At 45.6% G+C, this 20,151-nt stretch overlaps 3 protein-coding genes across 7 annotated transcripts in view; 1 reads left to right on the top strand and 2 right to left on the bottom strand.

Annotated features, from left to right (window-relative positions):
• LOC114665186 (dynein axonemal intermediate chain 2-like) overlaps window positions 1-166 on the bottom strand; it is a 28,388-nt gene extending 28,222 nt beyond the window's left edge. Inside the window, exon 1 of the mRNA XM_028819611.2 lies at window positions 40-166. The gene's annotated coding sequence lies outside the window, so the exon portion shown is untranslated. The remainder of the gene's footprint in view (window positions 1-39) is intronic.
• Window positions 1-20,151, top strand: part of aatkb (apoptosis-associated tyrosine kinase b) — a 770,376-nt gene that overhangs the window by 544,564 nt on the left and 205,661 nt on the right. The window lies entirely within an intron of this gene.
• ttyh2 (tweety family member 2) overlaps window positions 9,615-20,151 on the bottom strand; it is an 81,812-nt gene continuing 71,275 nt past the window's right edge. The window contains exons 9-14 of the mRNA XM_028820064.2: window positions 16,947-17,039; window positions 16,480-16,572; window positions 14,375-14,517; window positions 13,254-13,439; window positions 12,817-12,895; window positions 9,615-10,196 (exon numbers count right to left, since the gene is read on the bottom strand). Of these exons, the coding sequence (XP_028675897.1) occupies window positions 10,116-10,196; window positions 12,817-12,895; window positions 13,254-13,439; window positions 14,375-14,517; window positions 16,480-16,572; window positions 16,947-17,039 (675 nt within the window). The 3' untranslated portion in view covers window positions 9,615-10,115. The remainder of the gene's footprint in view (window positions 10,197-12,816; window positions 12,896-13,253; window positions 13,440-14,374; window positions 14,518-16,479; window positions 16,573-16,946; window positions 17,040-20,151) is intronic.

The raw sequence follows: 20,151 nt of genomic DNA, 5'->3' as shown, positions 1-20,151 counted from the left end.
TTTCTGTACTCTTTCTTAACAATAAATCTCAGTCCATACCTTTGCGGCGGCTGCTGTTGCTGCGATAATCAAGCAAACTCGCGTTGTTTTCTTTTTCCAGCCTTAACTTTTTTTTTCGGTAGCGAAGAGACTGACACCCTGCGCGCAGCGTCCGTTTACTGTCGCTAAGCAACCGCGCCGCGCGCCCTTAAAGGCGCAGCGCACCACACGACACGACAGACGAGACCGGGCGACAAGAAGCCGCAGAGCCACCTCCAGATCTCCGTCCTAAGGAAGCAGAAGGAAGATCAAGCGCACATGACGTGCGTTTCTAGTCCGCTGTCAAACTTTTTTTTGTTTGTTTAGGGTGTATGAGCGCAAAGGCCCCCACGTCACCTTATTACCCCCACCAGGCGCACACACGTGCAGTACTCACAAATTATTAACATCACTTATGTCAATTATAAATCGGGTACAGGAACTGAACTAAAAAAAAAAAAAAAAAAAAAGTCCCAAACTTCAAATCGGGTCATCGGACACCCCCTTCCCTTTCGTTCCTTGGTGTGTTTCAATGGATGTGACAAACTAATCGAGGAGTGCAAAATTACAGCCCTTGGGAATCAGCTTTGTTTTTTGATAACTTCGGTATCACGAAACGGTGAAATATAACCGAGTGATTTGGGGCCATAAAAATAAAGATCCAGAAAAAGGGTCTTTGCTGTTGTAAGCGGCAGTCCCTCCGTCTGGTGGTCGGTGGCTGTCACTCGGCAGGATCACACTGGACGTCCTCCTGGTTATTTCAGTCGTGGAACAACATTTTTGGGCCCCTGAAGTTTGAACTGTTAGGGGGGGGTCCCTTCCTGGGTAACCACTCTTGTCTTCTTCAATGGGGTTGTTTCACAACAGGTCACCACAAATGTTTTTTTATACTTTAATAATCGTTTACATTTTTAATTATTTTGTATTGAATTACACTATTTAAAAAAACCTTCTCATACTGTAGCCACTGAAATTTTTAAGCATTGTGGACTAAAGGTGCTTCTTTGGCCCCTCTAGGACTAGGGGCCCATAAGATTAATTCATTTCATAAATAGATTTACTCTGAGGGGCAGCACGGTGGCGCAGTGGTAGCGCTGCTGCCTGGCAGTAAGACCACCTGTGGTTTGCTTCCCTGGGTCCTCCCTGAGTGGAGTTTGCATGTTCTCCCCGTGTCTGCGTGGGTTTCCTCCCACAGTCCAAAGACATGCAGGTCAGGTGCATTGGCGATTCTAAATTGCCCCTAGTGTGTGTGTGCTGCGGTGGGCTGGCACCCTGCCCGGGGTTTGTTTCCTGCCTTGTGCCCTGTGTTGGCTGGGATTGGCTCCAGCAGACCCCCGTGACCCTGTAGTTAGGATATAGCAGGTTGGATAATGGATGGATGGATTCACTCTGCATTATTCATTTAATTATTTTGTACTGTCAAGTTAGAGGGGCTTCACTCACTCAAACATTTAATCTGGGATTAGCAGCCCCAGAAAAAGTGGATGGTCCTCCTTGAAGTTTTTTAAGGGCCAGTGAGCATCACACGGCCAAAAGGGGGGTTCATTTTGGCACACAAGGGCTGGGCTTACAAACAGCAGCAGCTAGAAGCCAAATTGCATTGGAAAGGTGGGGAGGAGGGATTTCATTGAGCAGATTCTAAAGTGTGCGGGCCCCCCCCCGTGACATCACTGGTCAGGTATCGTTTTCACCACATCCATCGATCCTCTTCCGCTTATCCGAGGTCGGGTCGTGGGGGCAGCAGCTTGAGCAGAGATGCCCAGACTTCCCTCTCCCCGGCCACTTCTTCTAGCTCTTCCGGGAGAATCCCAAGGCGTTCCCAGGCCAGTCGAGAGACATAGTCCCTCCAGCGTGTCCTGGGTCTTCCCCGGGGCCTCCTCCCGGTTGGACGTGCCTGGAACACCTCACCAGGGAGGCGTCCAGGAGGCATCCTGATCAGATGCCTGAGCCACCTCATCTGACTCCTCTCGATGCGGAGGAGCAGAGGCTCTACACTGAGCCCCTCCCGGATGACTGAGCTTCTCACCCTATCTTTAAGGGAAAGCCCAGACACCCTGCGGAGGAAACTCATTTCAGCCGCTTGTATTCGCGATCTCGTTCTTTCGGTCACTACCCATAGCTCATGACCATAGGTGAGGGTAGGAACGTCGATCGACTGGTAAATTGAGAGCTTCGCCTTGCGGCTCAGCTCCTTTTTCACCACGACAGACTGATGCAATGCCCGCACTACTGCGGATGCTGCACCGATCCGCCTGTCGATCTCACGCTCCATTCTTCCCTCACTCGTGAACAAGACCCCGAGATACTTGAACTCCTCCACTTGGGGCAGGATCTCGCTACCAACCCTGAGAGGGCACTCCACCCTTTTCCGGCTGAGGACCATGGTCTCGGATTTGGAGGTGCTGATTCTCATCCCAGCCGCTTCACACTCGGCTGTGAACCGATCCAGAGAGAGCTGAAGATCACGGCCTGATGAAGCAAACAGGACAACATCATCTGCAAAAAGCAGTGACCCAATCCTGAGCCCACCAAACCGGACCCCCTCAACACCCTGGCTGTGCCTAGAAATTCTGTCCATAAAAGATATGAACAGAATCGGTGACAAAGGGCAGCCCTGGCGGAGTCCAACTCTCACTGGAAACGGGTTCGACTTACTGCCGGCAATGCGGACCAAGCTCTGGCACTGATCGTACAGGGACTGAACAGCCCTTATCAGGGGGTCCGGTACCCCATACTCTCGGAGTACCCCCCACAGGATTCCCCGAGGGACACGGTCAAATGCCTTTTCCAAGTCCACAAAACACATGTAGACTGGTTGGGCAAACTCCCATGCACCCTCCAGGACCCTGCTAAGGGTGTAGAGCTGGTCCACTGTTCCGCGACCAGGACGAAAACCACACTGTTCCTCCTGAATCCGAGGCTCGACTATCCGACGGACCCTCCTCTCCAGGACCCCTGAATAGACTTTTCCAGGGAGGCTGAGGAGTGTGATCCCTCTGTAGTTGGAACACACCCTCCGGTCCCCCTTCTTAAAGAGGGGGACCACCACCCCGGTCTGCCAATCCAGAGGCACTGTCCCTGATGTCCATGCGATGTTGCAGAGGCGTGTCAGCCAAGACAGTCCTACAACATCCAGAGCCTTGAGGAACTCCGGGCGTATCTCATCCACCCCCGGGGCCCTGCCACCAAGGAGTTTTTTGACCACCTCGGTGACCTCAGTCCCAGAGATGGGGGAGCCCACCTCCGAGTCCCCAGGCTCTGCTTCCTCATTGGAAGGCATGTTAATGGGATTGAGGAGGTCTTCGAAGTACTCCCCCCGACCTCGACCCGAGTCGAGGTCAGCAGCGCACCATCCCCACCATATACAGTGTTGACACTGCACTGCTTCCCCTTCCTGAGACGCCGGATGGTGGACCAGAATCTCCTCGAAGCCGTCCAAAAGTCATTCTCCATGGCCTCCCCAAACTCCTCCCACGCCCGAGTTTTTTCCTCAGCAACCACCAAAGCCGCATTCCGCTTGGCCTGCCGGTACCTATCAGCTGCCTCCGGGGTCCCACAGGACAAAAGGGTCCTGTAGGACTCCTTCTTCAGCTTGACGGCATCCTTCACCGCCGGTGTCCACCAGCGGGTTCGGGGATTGCCGCCACGACAGGCACCGACTACCTTACGGCCACAGCTCCGGTCAGCTGCCTCAACAATAGAGGCACGGAACATGGCCCATTCGGACTCAATGTCCCCCACCTCCCTCGGGATGTGGTCGAAGTTCTGCCGGAGGTGGGAGTTGAAGCTACTTCTGACAGGGGGCTCTGCCAGACGTTCCCAGCAGACCCTCACAACACGTTTGGGCCTACCACGCCTGACCGGCATCCTCCCCCACCATCGAAGCCAACTCACCACCAGGTGGTGATCAGTTGACAGCTCCGCCCCTCTCTTCACCCGAGTGTCCAAGACATGTGGCCGCAAGTCCAACGACACGACCACAAAGTCGATCATCGAACTGAGGCCTAGGGTGTCCTGGTGCCAAGTGCACATATGAACACCCACATTCACCACATTCTCTTTTTATTTTTTTTTCTCATCACCATTGGGCTCTCATTTCTAAGTGGTGGTTTGGTAACACAAATGATGATGATGATGATGTACTGAAGGTGACCCCCCCCCCCCACCTGACTGCCACTTTCCCCTCTTCAAAAGTCTTTTACTGAGGGCTGATGGTGAAGTTGTACCACACACCAAGCCGGCACTATTATGATATGCACTGCCATCCTAGAGTGGCAGCAAAGAGAAAAATAATAAAGAGCTGATGTGCGGTGCGAGTGCCCGACACGACTTCCCTGCTAGATCACCACAACTACAGCAGCACACCAGCAAAAGCAAATGTTAACCAAGAATTGTTATTACGCACTATATAAATAAATAAAGTGTACAAAACCTCCAAGCCCTCAGTATACATTGTACCGTGCTGGCTCACTTACACCCCACACACAACACACCACTGATACACACGTAACACTAGTGAGAAGAGAGTTCATGAAGACGAGTCCTTTAAATATCCACAGCTACATCTGATCCTCTACCGTCTGTTATGGTGAAGGACGTGCCGAGCTGTACCTCCTGTCCTGCCACACGTAATCATACAGTTGCTTACACGGCCCGTCAGGTCCTCTCCAGAATAACTTCATCCGAGAAGAAAAGGAAAACGATTCTTACCGAAATAAACCCGGGTTCATCCAACATTTTCCAGCAAGTAGTGTAGCTTTCTGTCTTGGTTTGTTGGTGTCCAATTTCTCCTTCTGGTCTGCTGCATTCTTCCCTCTTTCTCCTGCTGTGACTTTAACTATGGTCGGCTCCCCCCTACAGTTTATTTGACCCTCCAATCCAGGTGCTCCTTGTCCTATGAACCATCGGCCGGCCTTACAATTCCACCACCATCAGGACTACAGAAAGGCACAAACTGCCCACGACACCCACTACAAGTGCAGAGTGTGGGCGCACGGTCAGTGAAAACTTACCTTGTGTTTTCATCCCTTTCATATATTAGGAGCAGGACCCCCGGCGGTGTGCCCCCAATTCACCTCATCTTCAGTCCAGCCATAGCTCACTACATATCCTTACATTGAGAAAATAATTCAGAGAACCCACCTTAACAAAAGAACAGGCACCCGTGTGTCCGTCTGGTTGCTATGTCTCTGTTATTCCAACAGAAGGAGCATCACAAACATTTGAATTATTGAAATACGTTGCATTTGTCATTCTAACAGATGGCACATCACAAACCAGCACTGCTTTTATGAGTCCCATACCAAATGGCATAACAGACAGATGCATTGCATTTGTCATTTCAACAGATGGTGCATCACAAAAAGTGTAATGCACCATTACTACACTTGTTTGCGATGCCCCATCTGTAAGAATGACAAATGCAATGCATTTTATTACTACAGGCTCTATTGTAGGCACGGAGCTGGACAGTTTGACATCCGTGGCAGAGCAACGGGCGCTGAGCAGACTCCTGTCAATCATGGAGAATCCACCACATCCACTAAACAGGATCATCTCCAGACAGAGGAGCAGCTTCAGTGACAGACTGAGGAGATCGTTCCTCCATCACACTATGTGACTCTTCAATTCCACTTGGGGGGGGGGGGGGGGGTAAACGTTAAAATGATACAAAGTTATTGTCTGTTATACCTGCATTTTTATCACCATTTAATTTAATATTATTTTTTGTATCAGTAAGGTCCTGCTGGAGTATGTGAATTATCCCTTGGGATTAATAAAGTATCTATCTATCTAGAAAACACATTCAAACAGATGGTGCACTGCAAACGTGAACTCCGAGGCCTCCATGGATTTCTTAGATCTCCTCCCATCCTAGACAGGTCGGCTGGTGGTGGATTTTAGGAGGCCCAGACCCCTCATAGACCCAGTGATCATCAAAGGTGACTGTGTGCAGATGGTGCAGACCTATAAATATCTGGGAGTGCAGCTGGATGATAAATTAGACTGGACTGCCAATACTGATGCGCTGTGCAAGAAAGGACAGAGCCGACTATACTACCTTAGAAGGCTGGCGTCCTTCAACATCTGCAATAAGATGCTGCAGATGTTCTATCAGACAGTTGTGGCGAGCGCCCTCTTCTACACAGTGGTGTGCTGGGGAGGCAGCATTAAGAGGAAAGACGCCTCACGCCTGGACAAACTGGTGAGGAAGGCAGGCTCTATTGTGGCATGGAGCTGGACAGTTTAACATCTGTGGCAGAGCGACGGGCGCTCAGCAGGCTCCTATCAATTATGGAGAATCCACTGCATCCACTTAATAGTATCATCTCCAGACAGAAGAGCAGCTTCAGCGACAGACTGCTGTCACTGTCCTGCTCCACTGACAGATTGAGGAGATCGTTCCTCCCCCAAACTATGCGACTCTTTAATTCCACCAGGGGGGGTAAACGTTAATATTTAACATTATACATAGTTATTGTCTGTTTTTTTCACCTGCATTATTATCATTCTTTAATTTAATATTATTTATTGTATCAGTATGCTGCTGCTGAAGAATGTGAATTTCCCATTGGGATTAATAAAGTATCTATCTATCTATCACACACACACATAAGACATGTTTTTGCTACTTCAAAGTGGACGTATTTGTTAAGTTTTAGGGCTTTTTCTATCGTGTATAGACTCGGACCATCGACCTGCCTGCCACGTGGGGTGACTGGACTCGTCTTCACCGAGCTCTGAGCCTTTGGCTTCCTCCTTCCATCAAAAGGACACAATCAATGAATAAAAACCAAAATGAATGAAGGACCTTGGCAAAGTGGGAACCATTTGTTTTTGGACTGAAGACGGACCATAAGTCTGTTTAGGGGGTGTTCTGGATATACTAGCTATCAGTACACCTCCAACATCAAACAAGTGTAAAACTACGGTGCTCTTTTTTGAAGTCCACTTGGCAGCAGACTTGAGTGAAAGGCAGAAAGGCCAACATGGACAGGGTCGCCTTTGAACCTAACGTGTGCGTTTGAGAGAAAAGCCAAGGGGGCATCGAATAAAAGGCCCATTTGTGAAAACTACTGTGGCCGCAGGGGGCTCAGATGCACACACTCCATTGATGCATATAAACGAACAGCAGCAACCATACAGGAAGACGGAAACTCTGATGTAAGTGGCAGGGCGGCACAGCAGTTAGCGCTGCTGCATGGATGCCACACCTTGGGTTCACATCTCTCAGCGTAAACAAAGCCATCGATTTCTATTCTAAATTTTAGAGTGCTACTGTATTGTGAGTAAAGCACATTGTGAAATTTCCAAAAAGCAGTAGTGGCGATGTAAGATTTTTAAAACTGTCAGTTCTCAAGAGCAAAGCATTCTGTCCAACGTCAATCACTGACCCCTGTACTCCTTCACGTTTACCGTGACAAAGGGAATTTCATTATATGCATTTCTCCGAAGAAGTAAAAAGAATTTTAATTAAAAAGGCTCCAACTTTCAAACCAGTCCTCGGACACACCTGCGTATGCCGCCATGCTGACGTTTTCCAACTTGTCTTCCGAATATCAAACTTCTTTAAACGAGGAGTCACGATATAAACTTACAATCCAACGTTAGCAGAACAAACACAAAGGTCATAAATTCAAACCCACATTTTGGCAGTCACTGGTCTTCATACGTCCCGAGATGGACGCTGCCCTGGGCCGTCACCCACAAAGCACCTGGCAGACGCTCAGCTGGCCTCACAGACGAGAAGCTTTTTCACTCCGGCAAACTGCGGCCTTTGATCGGAATTCAAGGAAAGAAGACATCTGGTTAGTAAACACGGGACAAAACCAAATCGGCCATAGCAACGTCGGGAGAGAACCAACGTCGTAATCCTGGTCAGATACCATAGGGATACTTTGTGGCTGCAACTAACCCCTCAAGAGAGACTCGAGGATACCTGACCCTCACGTCTTGAATATTTTTGTGAAAAGAAGAGTTGAGCTGGTTCTCAGAATTCACACATTGACTTCAAAAGATCTGGGACCACCTTCAAGCCACAAAAAGGACTAGTCAGGATGGACAAGATAGAGACCCCCTTTCTACACAATGAGCCCTAAAAGTGTGTGGACATCCCACCCATTGACAGAGTTCAGGTGTTTCAGCCACACCTGCAACATCAAGTGCACATCGTCAGGTGAGGGACACTGACAGACCTTCAAATGTGGCACTGTCATAAGGATGCCACTTCTGGGACAAGTCAATACGTGAAATTTTGGCTTTGCTAGATCTGCTCCGGTCAACTATAAGTGCAGTTATTGTGAAGTGGAATCGTCGAGGAGCAACAAGCAGCTCATCCATGAAGTGGTGGACCACACAAAGTTACAGAGTGGAGCTGCGGAGTGCATAAAAAAAGGCAAAGTGTTCCAAACTGCCTCTGGAGGCAACAAAGAACCGTGCAGCAGGAGCCGAGTCCAAGATCACTCCGTGCAATGCCAAGCGTGGGCTAGAGTGCTGTAAAGCATGGCACCATTGGGCTCTGGAGCAGTGGACACGCGCTCTCTGGGGAGTGGAATCACACTTCACTATCTGCCAGTCTGACGGACCAGTCTGGGTTTGGTAGATGTCAGGAGAACGCTACCTTCTGAACCTCATAGTGGCCACCATAAAGCTTGGTGGACCAGGATAATGACAGGGTCTGGGCTCGGCTCCTTGGTTCCAGTGAAGGGTCCTGTCAATGCTACAGCACACAAAGACATTCGAGACAATGGAGTATTTCCAGCTTTGTTCTTAACAGTTGGTTGAAATTCCTCCTCTGATCCAGCAGGACTGTGCTCCCCGGCGCTCAAAGCCAGCTCCATAAAAGCATGGAGGAACTCAAGGGGCCTGCACAGAGCCCTGAGCTCGACCCTACTGAACACATTTGGCATGAATCATCGCTCTGATTGGGAGGCAGGTCTCCTCGACCAACTTCACTAGCTGTCCTCACAGATGCTGTTTGGGCTGAGTGGGCACCAATTCCCACAGACACTGCAATATCTTATGGAAGGAAGAGTGGAGGCCGTTATTTGGGGGGATGGACTCCTTACTAATGCCTAGGGTTTTGGAACGGGATGTCCCACAAGCCGATATCGGTGTGGTGGTCTGGTGCCCACAAACGTTTCACCATGTCGTGTTTTAACGTTTAACATTTCCCTTCCTTGGTGAATGCCACCCCAAAGCACACAGCTCAAACATGACAGGACAGGACAGGACACCTCTGGATGGGCACTTGGCCCTTTTATTTTCACCACTCTGGGTATTCGGATCTAAGACACACCACCGTAGACGCCCTCTTTCAATCCACTCCAAAATTCAGGCCATTAGAGGAACACCACTCTATCTAAATCTCACATTTTACTGCAAGAAAATGTACATTAAAAAAAACAAAAAAAAACACTGAAATGAAAACATCGTAAAATTCCAAAAAGACAAATACGGGCAAAGCTTCCATTTGGAAATCTGATAGAAAAAAAAAAAAAAGCATGCTGTGTAAAATATTAAAATGAAATAGCGATATTAGATTTATACAGGAAGAAAAAAAAAAAAATCCTGCAAAAATTTCTTACCCAACAATCTCAATTTTTTTTGCACATTTAATAAATTATTGCAGAACATTTTAAGTAGTAAAACAATGAGGTTAAAGAGGGCACAGTGACTGGTAGAAGTGCCTTGGCATCGGTCAGAGCGGCTCACCGAGCGGCCATTCTCACACACCAGTGCCCAGCTCCACAGCACCAACCCCCCCCCATGTCCAGAGAGGTGGGCACAGCACAGGAATGCCACACAAGTTTGGTTTTTTTTTTCTCCTCCCCCCTCCCATTCAGAACAACAAAAACTGTTAAAATATTAAATGAATCTTAAGCTGTGGGCGGTGAAGCAAACTGCTGCTTGGCAGGGTGGTGCAGTGCCAGGAGCTCAGACAGTGACAGACTGGACAGAGGGAAGACTGCACTTCACAAATGTCCTCCTCCTCCTCCACCTCCCTGGACAGGTAAGTCGGAGAGTCAAGTGGGCTCCAGATATTAACAGTGCCTTCCAAGAGAAGAGTCCATGTTGCTGGCCTGGGATGGACGTCGTCATGCCTGGAAATCGTTGCCGTAGTGTCTCTGCTGGTCGCCAGTCACAGACAGATACGCAGCCCGCATACTCGGAGAGTACTAGAGTAGAAAAAAAAGGAGAGAGAAATGAAGAATCGTCACCGGGACAAAACGTACGACGGCATCACATCTTCTAAGGACTGCAGTGTTTTCAAACTGTAGCTACCCCAGCGAGATGAGCCTCATTTCGTGTCTCTACTGCTCCCCTCATCCCAGCTTCCTACACCAGTGTGTCATGTCCACATCTTGCTATGTGTGTGTGGGTTTGTGATGGGGGTCTTCAGCTGTGGCCAAAAGGCAATGCCCCTCGTGATGTTCTGATCGAGTGCTTCATGCTCTGCTCGTCTCGACTTTGACGACATTTCAAAAAAGAACCGCAAAACTGCATCGGTTACCCAAGTACTGGTGTGTAGCAAGAGCTTAAGAACAGCTGCTTTGGGTCCAGTTAGTAGCAAAGGGTGTGCTGGGTTTACAGATAAGTAGGTTACTACAAAACGTGTGGGATAATGGGCATGGTGGGATACATCTTTAACATACATAAAACTGTTGGGCTCATGGGGAAAGGGTTAAAACAAGAAGGGAAGGAATGAACTTAAAACACTTTAGATCTGGACACCCCCACAATGGGATATAGGGGAGTCACCCGGTGAAGGCAGAGACCCCCACTTACACAAGCGAGTCCCCCTTATGGAGTTCTCCTCTGAAAAAACACTCCAATGTCATAAGAAGTTTAAATATCAACAGCTGCCATGAATCTGAAAACGAGCATGGGGTCATGTCTCCTGAGCAGTGTGGGGAACGTCACCTTTAACAGTAACTTAGTCACATGACTCTTAACTGAGATATAGATATATAGAGTTATGTATTACAAAATGTAACGCATTGTATTTTTTATTTTGTTTGTATAAAAACCAGCACATCAGCCTGTCCAGCATTTGTTACGACTGGTACTGCCCTTCTGTGAACCTTCACAAAGCGGACCAGCAGCACATTGTCTTGTGTTTTATAAACTTGCTTTAGGCCTTCATGTGATGTGCTGTGAAGTAAGTCATGTCTGTCCCCAAGAGCTGCTGTGCCACCCGATCACACTGTTTCAACGTATCCACAGCAAACAGCTGGAATAAAACTACACCGACGCTTTATTAATACGTCTGTGACTGCACTGCACTCGGCTCTGCTTGGCTGTGTGTCTGAGTCCCGTCGACGACCCGACACGTCTGCCTCTTATCTCACACATACGCAGATAATACAAGGAACAACGCAGGAAAACGAATACTGTGCTAACCTACATGTTACTTTATAAAGTAAAGCATGTTACGTTTAGCACACTACTACCCCTCAGCACTTCTCCCAAGATGGTGCTGCTGGGCTGAGCACAAGTACATTCAGCTCATCAACACAAACTTAGTGATTTTGAAATATCGAGAATGGGTTGCCATTACTTACACTCTATAGGGCTTTTCAGAGAAATTTAGTTTTCATTTAAAAAGAAAATGAAGGCAACCACGCTCTACACCACACACTGTCCAGTCTGTGGCATTAATTGGCCTCAAGGGGGGGAAGCTGCCATCTGCCATTAAAAAGACACAAGTGGTCAAGCGCAGGTCTATAAAAGATGGAATGGGGTCTTAACTCCCTCAGCCACTCCCCCTTCTCACAAGAATATAAATTTAACTTGACTTTGTGTAATTCTTCTTTTTACACTGGCTGTCCGTTGTTCGAGATCGTCACCTTTTCTGGATGTGTATTTTTTTATATTGCTGGACTACAAATTTTATTACTGCTGATTTTTTATCACCTTCTTTATGACATGTTGGTCTGTGTCTCCTCATGGAAATCCGCTGTGGTCTAATCGGAGGTCTTGCTGTGCGACAAGGTGCTATCAGCTAAATCAGACTGGTGGACTCATGCAGTGCCACACATAAGGAGGGCTACACGAAGGGTGATGGAAAATCAACAATCACCAGACAATGGAAAACAATGGCAGCAGGTAGGGGGACGGGCATTCATTTTTGCCAAGACAGTCAATTTTGAAACTAAGGCAGAACTTACTCGTGGGTTTAATGGCTGAGAATAAAGCTCCAAAAAGGAAGATAAAACAAAATGAAACAAACATTAAAATACTATTAGCTGAAATACAAAACAGCTTGGTGAAGGGGTGGGCAGGGGGTTAAACAGTGAGGAAAGCAATGGACATAAACCAAGACTGGCGTTTATCGGCATGCCTTTTTCTATGTTCTCAAGTCAGAAGGTTTGGCCATGGCACATGCCACAGGGTAATGGCAGCCCACAATACTTTTCCCTTCTGCTTTAATAAGCTGCCGTTACTTTACTCAACATATTTTCTTCCAAGTAAAATTGAGCTGATCAGGATCCTGAGTAATATGAAGCAGTTAACTAAATGGATGGCTAGGTGGCACAGCTGGCAGAAAAGTAAGATCTGACATTTCTCTGAAGAACAAAAGTGATAAACATCTGGATATGTTTGCATTGTAAGGGTTTCTTGGGGTGGTTAAAGTAACAAGCGGGCACCGGCTGAGGGTGGCAGGCTACCTAGCCACTTGAGTAAGTGTTCACCTTTACAAGAAGAGCACATTTTCTCTTCTCCGTTGAAAATTAAACAATCAAAAGCCAAAGAAATTAAAGTAGAAAGCAAAATGGGCCTTTATGGCCAACACACCGAAGGAGGAGGAGAGCCTCTGCCGATCAATGGCACATTCTCATAGCGAGGGTTTCCTCCAAACAGTATTGACTGATTCCTGTAAAAGAAGAGGTAAAAAAATTGATAAATACATAAAATGGCGCCTTTCAACGCTTCCTCACTCTCCCATGAAACAGCCTTGCACTTCAAAGGCAAAAGTATTCACCTGTCTTTTGTGTCATCCTTTAATTAGAAAACAACAACTTGTAGCTTTAGAGATCGGCTAACCTATAAAAGTAACTTTGCAACAGTGGTCTTTTTGGGGGGTCCCCAGGTGAAGTAGGGGAGGTGCCTCACAACCAGAAACTAAGATTCAGGTCCAGCCTAAGATCAGCCGCAGGCAATCCACAGAGAGGCCTACTCACACGAGGGCCTACAGAAGGGACAATCAAAGCAAGTCTGCCAAATCAACTTACATGTATTCTGAGACGGGGGCATTGGAGACGGTCTGCGCCGGGGGCTGCAGGCTACTCTGGCTGCCCATGCTGCTGCTATAACTGCAGAAACTGTGCATTTGTCCTCTGGCAGGGTTGTGGGCAGCAATCCGCCGTGCCTGAGGATTGAATGGGTCTTCTTCATCAATATCATCATAATTGTTGTCTCTAGAAAACAAAATTGAGAAAACGTTTGCACTCCACCATATTCACTTTGTTCTGCCCCCAACACTGAAGAACTCTTCCAATGTTTGACTGATGATTTTTGTCTGTGCAGAAGTAGAACATATCAGGGGTAAGTCAAATTTAATAGCTATGGTTTGATAAAAGTTACGGCTACAGGACGACAATTGGCATTACATTTATTTGCTCAGCAGAGACTTTTAACCAAAGTGACTTACAAAAAAAGGTCCCCTCAGTCTGGGTGATTGTCTGGGAGCAAGTGTTATGGGACAAGGCTACAAAATTTAACATCACAAGTGAAGAGCTCAGAAAAAAACAAGCAGCAAGTTACACTTACTAGAGAATAAAACCTAAAACACGAACACCAGAATGAAGAGGTCCACAAATGGATGAAAGTTGCACCAATAGTTGAGAAGATGAGGGAGGCAAGACAAAGATGGTATGGCCATGTGATAATGAGCAACGAGGATTTGGTTACGAGAACAGCACTGCTCCTTAACCCCCCAAGGAAGACGACCATAGAGAAGCTAAAAGAAATAATGGCTCTGCCAAGTTATGGAAAATATGTCAAGCATCACTACCACCTTTGGGAACTCTTTGGATCGAGTGTGGGCAGACAGCGGACTTTCAACCGTGTGGGACAAATGCTAGGAACAAGAGAAACCTTACACATCACTGGGGCGTGTGATCATTAGCCAAAAGGCCACTTAGCTACCTTGCCAAACATTAAAATATACTGAGGCTCTTACTAGTTAACTATGATTAAGTACCGCTATGGACGCCAATGCCTTCCCATCCACTCTCTGGTCTTTCTCCAAGGCCAGTGGTAACAACAGTCAGCATGACGGCAACACAAAGCGCCACGAGTTGGAGAGAAGAGAAAGACAACGGGAAACAATTGAGTGAAAAATCGATGGTACCTGCTGCTGAAATGTCTCCAGGCTCGTGGGATGGCACACAGCATGGTGCAGTAGGCAGTGGCTGCCAGCAGCGAGTAAAGGCTGAGGTAAAGCAGACCCTCCACTCCGTCGTAACACACGCCAATGAGGGCATCCAGGTAGTCCTGGGAAGCAGAGAGAGACAAACACACAAAATGACCAACAGTTTTTAGTTTGGAAATCCTGATTCGGCAGACAGTGAACAGATGTTAGTTACCAGGCTCAGTCAATCCAACACAACTACCTTCATTTTTATTAAATGATTTCTGTTTGATTGAAGAATTTTCCTATTTACTTTCTTTCAGTTTGAGACGTAACATTGTGTGATTTTAGTTTTACAGTAATCCCTCGCTACTTCGCGGTTCACTTTTCGCGGATTCACGACTTCGCGGATTTTATATGTAAGCATATCTAAATACATAACGCGGATTTTTCGCTGCTTCGCGGGTTTCTGCGGACAATGGGTCTGTTTACTTGCTTCCTCAGTTGGTTTGCCCTGTTGATTTCATATAAGAGATGCTATTGGCGGATGGCTGAGAAGCTACCCAATCAGAGCATGCAGTTAAGTTCCTGTGTGCTGCTGATTGGCTCAGCGACGGAGTGTTGCATTAACCAGGAAGTCTCATCTCACTCATTCATCATTAACGTGCTAATGCTACTGCTTCAGGGGCCGTGTCCAAGCGCCAACAGAAGATGCAAATGATTGCAGAAAAGGTAAAAGCTTTAGATATGTTGAAGGAAGGGAACAGCTACACCGCTGCAGGACATCGATTCTTTTTATTTAAAAAGGAGGAAAAGCATATAAGATCTACGGCCGCAGTGTCCTTTAACCAGGGTGCAAAACGAGTTGCAAGTGGACGTGATAAGGCAGTAGTCTGGATGGAATCTGCTTTAGGAATCTTTGCAACAAGGTCGACGACGTCATGACCGCCTAACAAGCTGCTACGTGTACTTCGCTATACAGTAAGTGTAAACTTATCTACCGATTTCATATTGCTTAGCAGTTGTCCCTGTTATTAATAGAGTAAATGGTAGGTTGTAAACAATACAGGGAGGGTTTAAAAACGTCCAAATACACGTTAAATAATTAAATAAATATAGTGTCCCTACTTCGCGGAAATTCAGTTATCGCGGTCGGCCTTGGAACCTATCTCCCGCGATAAGTGAGGGATTACTGTAGTTGTACTGGAGTATTCTGAATTAAACACAAAATGAATGAGTCTACCAATCCTATAATTACACAGTAAGTTCACTTTTCCTCACAGCAGCTGATGGTACAGTACAGTGTTTTAAAAGGTGGTGTTTGGCTTTGTACCAAAGCTCAATAAACAAACATTTAAAACAACAAATATTATGACAAAACACTCTCTCAAAAGACACCACAATGATTAAAACAAAAAAAGGGCAGCTTTACAGGAGCGCGACTTCCTTGAACTCAAAACATTTTGAGATTAACAAGCAGGCAACATGTCTAAGTAAAGGGATGATACGAAAGAGTCAGACAAACTAGCAAAGCGCAGTTCACGGAGTGCCAACAGCACCGACTGCAGACGCTTTAAACTAAATGACGTCAATGAACTGGACTGCCGTTGGCTACCCGATCACGGAGACACCCACTGACAGAGATAAAGTGGGTCTGCTTTGACGGTGGTGTAGTTTATTAATGCCACCCATATCGAATGTAATGAGCTTAACATCCAGTCACAATTCATTTATAGTTCTAAAACGTAAATATTTCATGGTTATGGTCTATTCAAAAAATGAAAGTTGTCAAACTTTGGACAGCACCAAACTACTTAGCTTCAGTCTAAATGGAGAACTGAACGTTTTTTTAACGCAGTCCGCGGATCTTGGCAGACAAACACTTGAACTGCAGGGGTGTTTAACAATCGACCTCAAGCAGAGAATCAAGGGAGAACATTAACTGTGTGCTCTTTGTAAAGCTGTCCCCTATCACATACATTTCCAATGTCTTTAACCATCCTCCTCCTTGGCTATCGTATCCATCATAAATACATCATCAGGGCCAGTTGAAATAGCATCCCATACATTAGCCCCCCCCCCCCCCCAGAACATCTGGGCTGTACCTTGTGAAGTCCACGGCAGTCCAGAAGGGCAGTCAGCTGGTGAAGGCCAGCTTCAGAGGTATTCAATAGCTGCTGAATCTTCAGTAGGTCATTCTGTGGAAAAGCAGGATGCGAGTCAGTAAGAAAAGAAAAACCAAAAGTACTGAAATGCTAAAGATGGGTGTGCACTAATTTCAGGTTGCGTGGTATATTTAGCTTAAGACCGACACAAAAAATGGCAATGCGTACAAGAATCAATTAAGAATGAAAGCTGATAAACAACCTGTCTGTTTTGGCAGATAGTGTGCCAAGGTCCCTAAAAGAGTGATAAACACATAACTGAGGAGTAAGGTAGAGCATGACAAATCTGGGCAAACTCACATTGTGAAAAGACCACTTTGAGCAAAATTAAAAATACAACAAGAGACAAAAGGACAATCCGAGCATGAAAACGAATTCTGCTCTTGGGGTATCGCATTGCTAGTTACCTCAGCTGTGGGGAACATCGGCACGGCAAACTGCAGCAAACCCTGGACTTGGATCTGCATGGTCGTGAGGGACCTCTGGAATGTAGTGAGAGCCTGCATGGGAATTCACAGACACAGAGTCATAATCACAGAAATGAAAGCTGGGAGTGCGTGCACATTAAGACAAATGGCCCACGTGGATTCATTCGTTTTTACAAACAGACGCTGAGTGAGGACTCTGCTCATAAGCTCAGAGGACATGTCCACCTATTACTTCTCACACAGTACTGCTATGTGAACAGCTGCAAAAGAATTACTTCTAAATCTTAAAAAAAAAGAATTCAGCCAAGCATGTCCAAAAAAATTTAATTACGTTCAGCTAGGTGCTTCAAAAACACAAAGGTAAAAGAGAAGCATACAGTTCATTCAATACCAAAAAACAATTCAGACAGACTACAGGATTTATTTTTAAATAAAACCTGCAGCCACTGTGGCCTCACTCAGGACCCCTGTTCACAACCTCTGCTATTCAGTATTGGACAAAAAAAACAAAACAAAATAGACTGCCAGCAGAGGGGGCTCATGCACTGTTTTCATAAATTATATATATATGTAAGAAAAAAAATCAAACACACAGAAGTTACATAAACACTTGACATTTAAACATATATAAAGAAAAACCTCACAGTCAGTCATATTACTGAGGTGAAATGGAAGGATGAAAAAAAAAAAAAAAAACACTACCTTAATAAATTTTGCATTTTTTGAAACAGTGTATTAAAGTGTTATGTTTCTTTCTTTATTTAGAAACTTGTATTGTGAAGTTATTGATTTAAGTCAGTTTAAATGTTTTTAGCTTAGTCGACTCTGAAAGCGCAATGTGAGGCCGCTATGTATATAACACGTCTGCCGAGATGATTTCCAGCAAGTCCTCCAAACTAATTTATGGTGAAAGGAAATGCCGGAGTGATTAGAAATGATCTTTTCAGCAAAAATAATAACATCAAGATTGCCAATCCTTTAAAAAAAAGCCAAAAAGCACTTGTGGTGGTGGGCTGGACTGCATTATACATACATATGGAGAAGGGTCTTTATGTACAGTACAGCATATTAAATTGCTTTGCCAGCCAATCAGGCAGCATACGACTGCAAAGAAAGTATTTAATCCACACACAGTACAGAGGAGCCAACAGATCAGAACGAGGGTGGAGAGAGCAGACTGGGGTGGTAATAATGGACTGGACAATGTCATTTGGGTTTGGCAGACGCAGCCCAGAGAGGGTCGTTTAGCCTGGACTTGAATGGACAGGTGACAGGAAGATTCTTTTATTTTCTTGCTCAGTAATTAATCCCTTGAAAGTTTCTCTCCCACCCCCCCCCCCCCCACCAATTCCAGAATTTTTTTTCTTTTAAATATGCATGTTTCTTTTCTTGTTTTCATCAATAATTTAGGTTTTTCTGATTATCATGGTTTTAACTTCTCTGCCATTATGTGCCTACTGTGGCCGACACCAACATGAATGTCCTTGAATAACGTCCTGTTGTAGGCCAGATAAGCCTTATTTTCCTCACAGTATTTTGTACTCACTGTTGTAATATTACATATATATATATATATATTTTAACACCTCTGTGTTGCTTTAAAGCCATCAGTGTAAACTCGAGTACTGTCACTAGCAGCACTGGACATAGAAGTATTAGATTGCTTCAGAAATATTGATGGTTTGCTGTTCCATCTGTTAGAATTCTTTGAGCACTGCAATCAACCAACCCGCTTCAGCAGTTGCCATGGCAGACCTAGAGGTGTACCATCTGTACCTTTACTATTTTTTGTAATACATCTGGCTTGGATGCCAAATTAAATTCTGGCTGGTTTTAATGAGGCCTATTTTCCTGAAATATGGGCATCTTCTTCCAGAAAAACGTTAAGACTTAAAGCATCTTCTCACTGGAAATAAAGAAATGGTCCACATACCACAGAGACGGCCTAAGGGCAAATTATTCTGCAGATGGACTGTTTTGTTTAAAGTGAGATACCGTGGGCCAGAAGTGCAGTCAGACCAAATCAAACAAAGCCCATTCCACCGTCATCAAACTGCACCAGGACACTCTGTGATTCCAGTATGAATGCAAAGGCCTAACCAATACACAAGCTGACCAATGCACCCTAATAAAAGGATAAGTGCCTGTGTGTCTATCTGGGCGTCCGTCTGGTTGCTATGTCTCTGTTGGCACACCACACCCCCCCTTTTTTGAAACCCATACCAAAAAGGCATATAACACCTGCATCATATGATGTACTGTAAATGTTAACACAGAGGTCTACATTGATAACTTAGATTTCAACCTGCCTTACATGAGTAGCACAGCGTGTTTAAATACATTTGTAGCCATGTGACTAAATACAAACTAAATCTATTTTACATTATACTTTTCAGAATGAGTACTATTAAAATATGTCACACAGACAGCAATGCTATACTCAATGACAACAGTACAAGCCAGAAGTCAATCTAGAAATTCCCAGGCGGTTTGTGGGGAGATCAGACCCATAACCTTTTTTCCTGTTTATTCTTCAGGCTGCTCTCCCAGCTCAAACCTGAAATCTAAAAAAGTGACAATATGGCAATGGTCTAGCATGGTAGTGAGGCTCCACTAGTTTGAGTGTTGCATTGTCATCTCCAATCTCTTTTTTACTGAATGTCTGAATGCTTTTCTTGGAGCTTTACTGCCGTCTTAATAAACCTAAACACCTGCTGGAGTACTGCGTGTCAAAAATAAAATCACCCTGTCCAAAAATGAGCCCTTTTCTTACCATCCTTGAACTAGTAGCTCACAATTAGAAGCAAACATAGGGAACACTAAATGTGAAACCTAGCGATGTGTCATGTGAATTGTGTGATATTATGATAAAAATATGTACTTGTGGGGAAAAAAAAGAAAAACAGTTGTTGCTCGGGCACATTTGTGACCTTACTAGATCAGATATGAACTTTTGTATGTTGAAATACCAAAGCAACAGCTGGCTGGCCAGAGAGACTGTGGCTGCTATAACCCCTGTGCAGACACATCAGAAGCATTGTTTTAGTTTGTACAGGCAACAATATCAGACAAAGAACGAACGAAAAAAGTTTTTAAAAATATAAGCACCCTTTTCTCCTCCTCTAAAAGGAAAGCCTGAGCTGGAACTGCTGAAAAATGGTTGTATTGAACCAGGGGAGTCTGC

This window comes from Erpetoichthys calabaricus, chromosome 14 (assembly GCF_900747795.2).
Source record: "Erpetoichthys calabaricus chromosome 14, fErpCal1.3, whole genome shotgun sequence".
NCBI lineage: Eukaryota > Metazoa > Chordata > Cladistia > Polypteriformes > Polypteridae > Erpetoichthys > Erpetoichthys calabaricus.
This window is presented reverse-complemented; position numbering and strand designations above follow the sequence as displayed.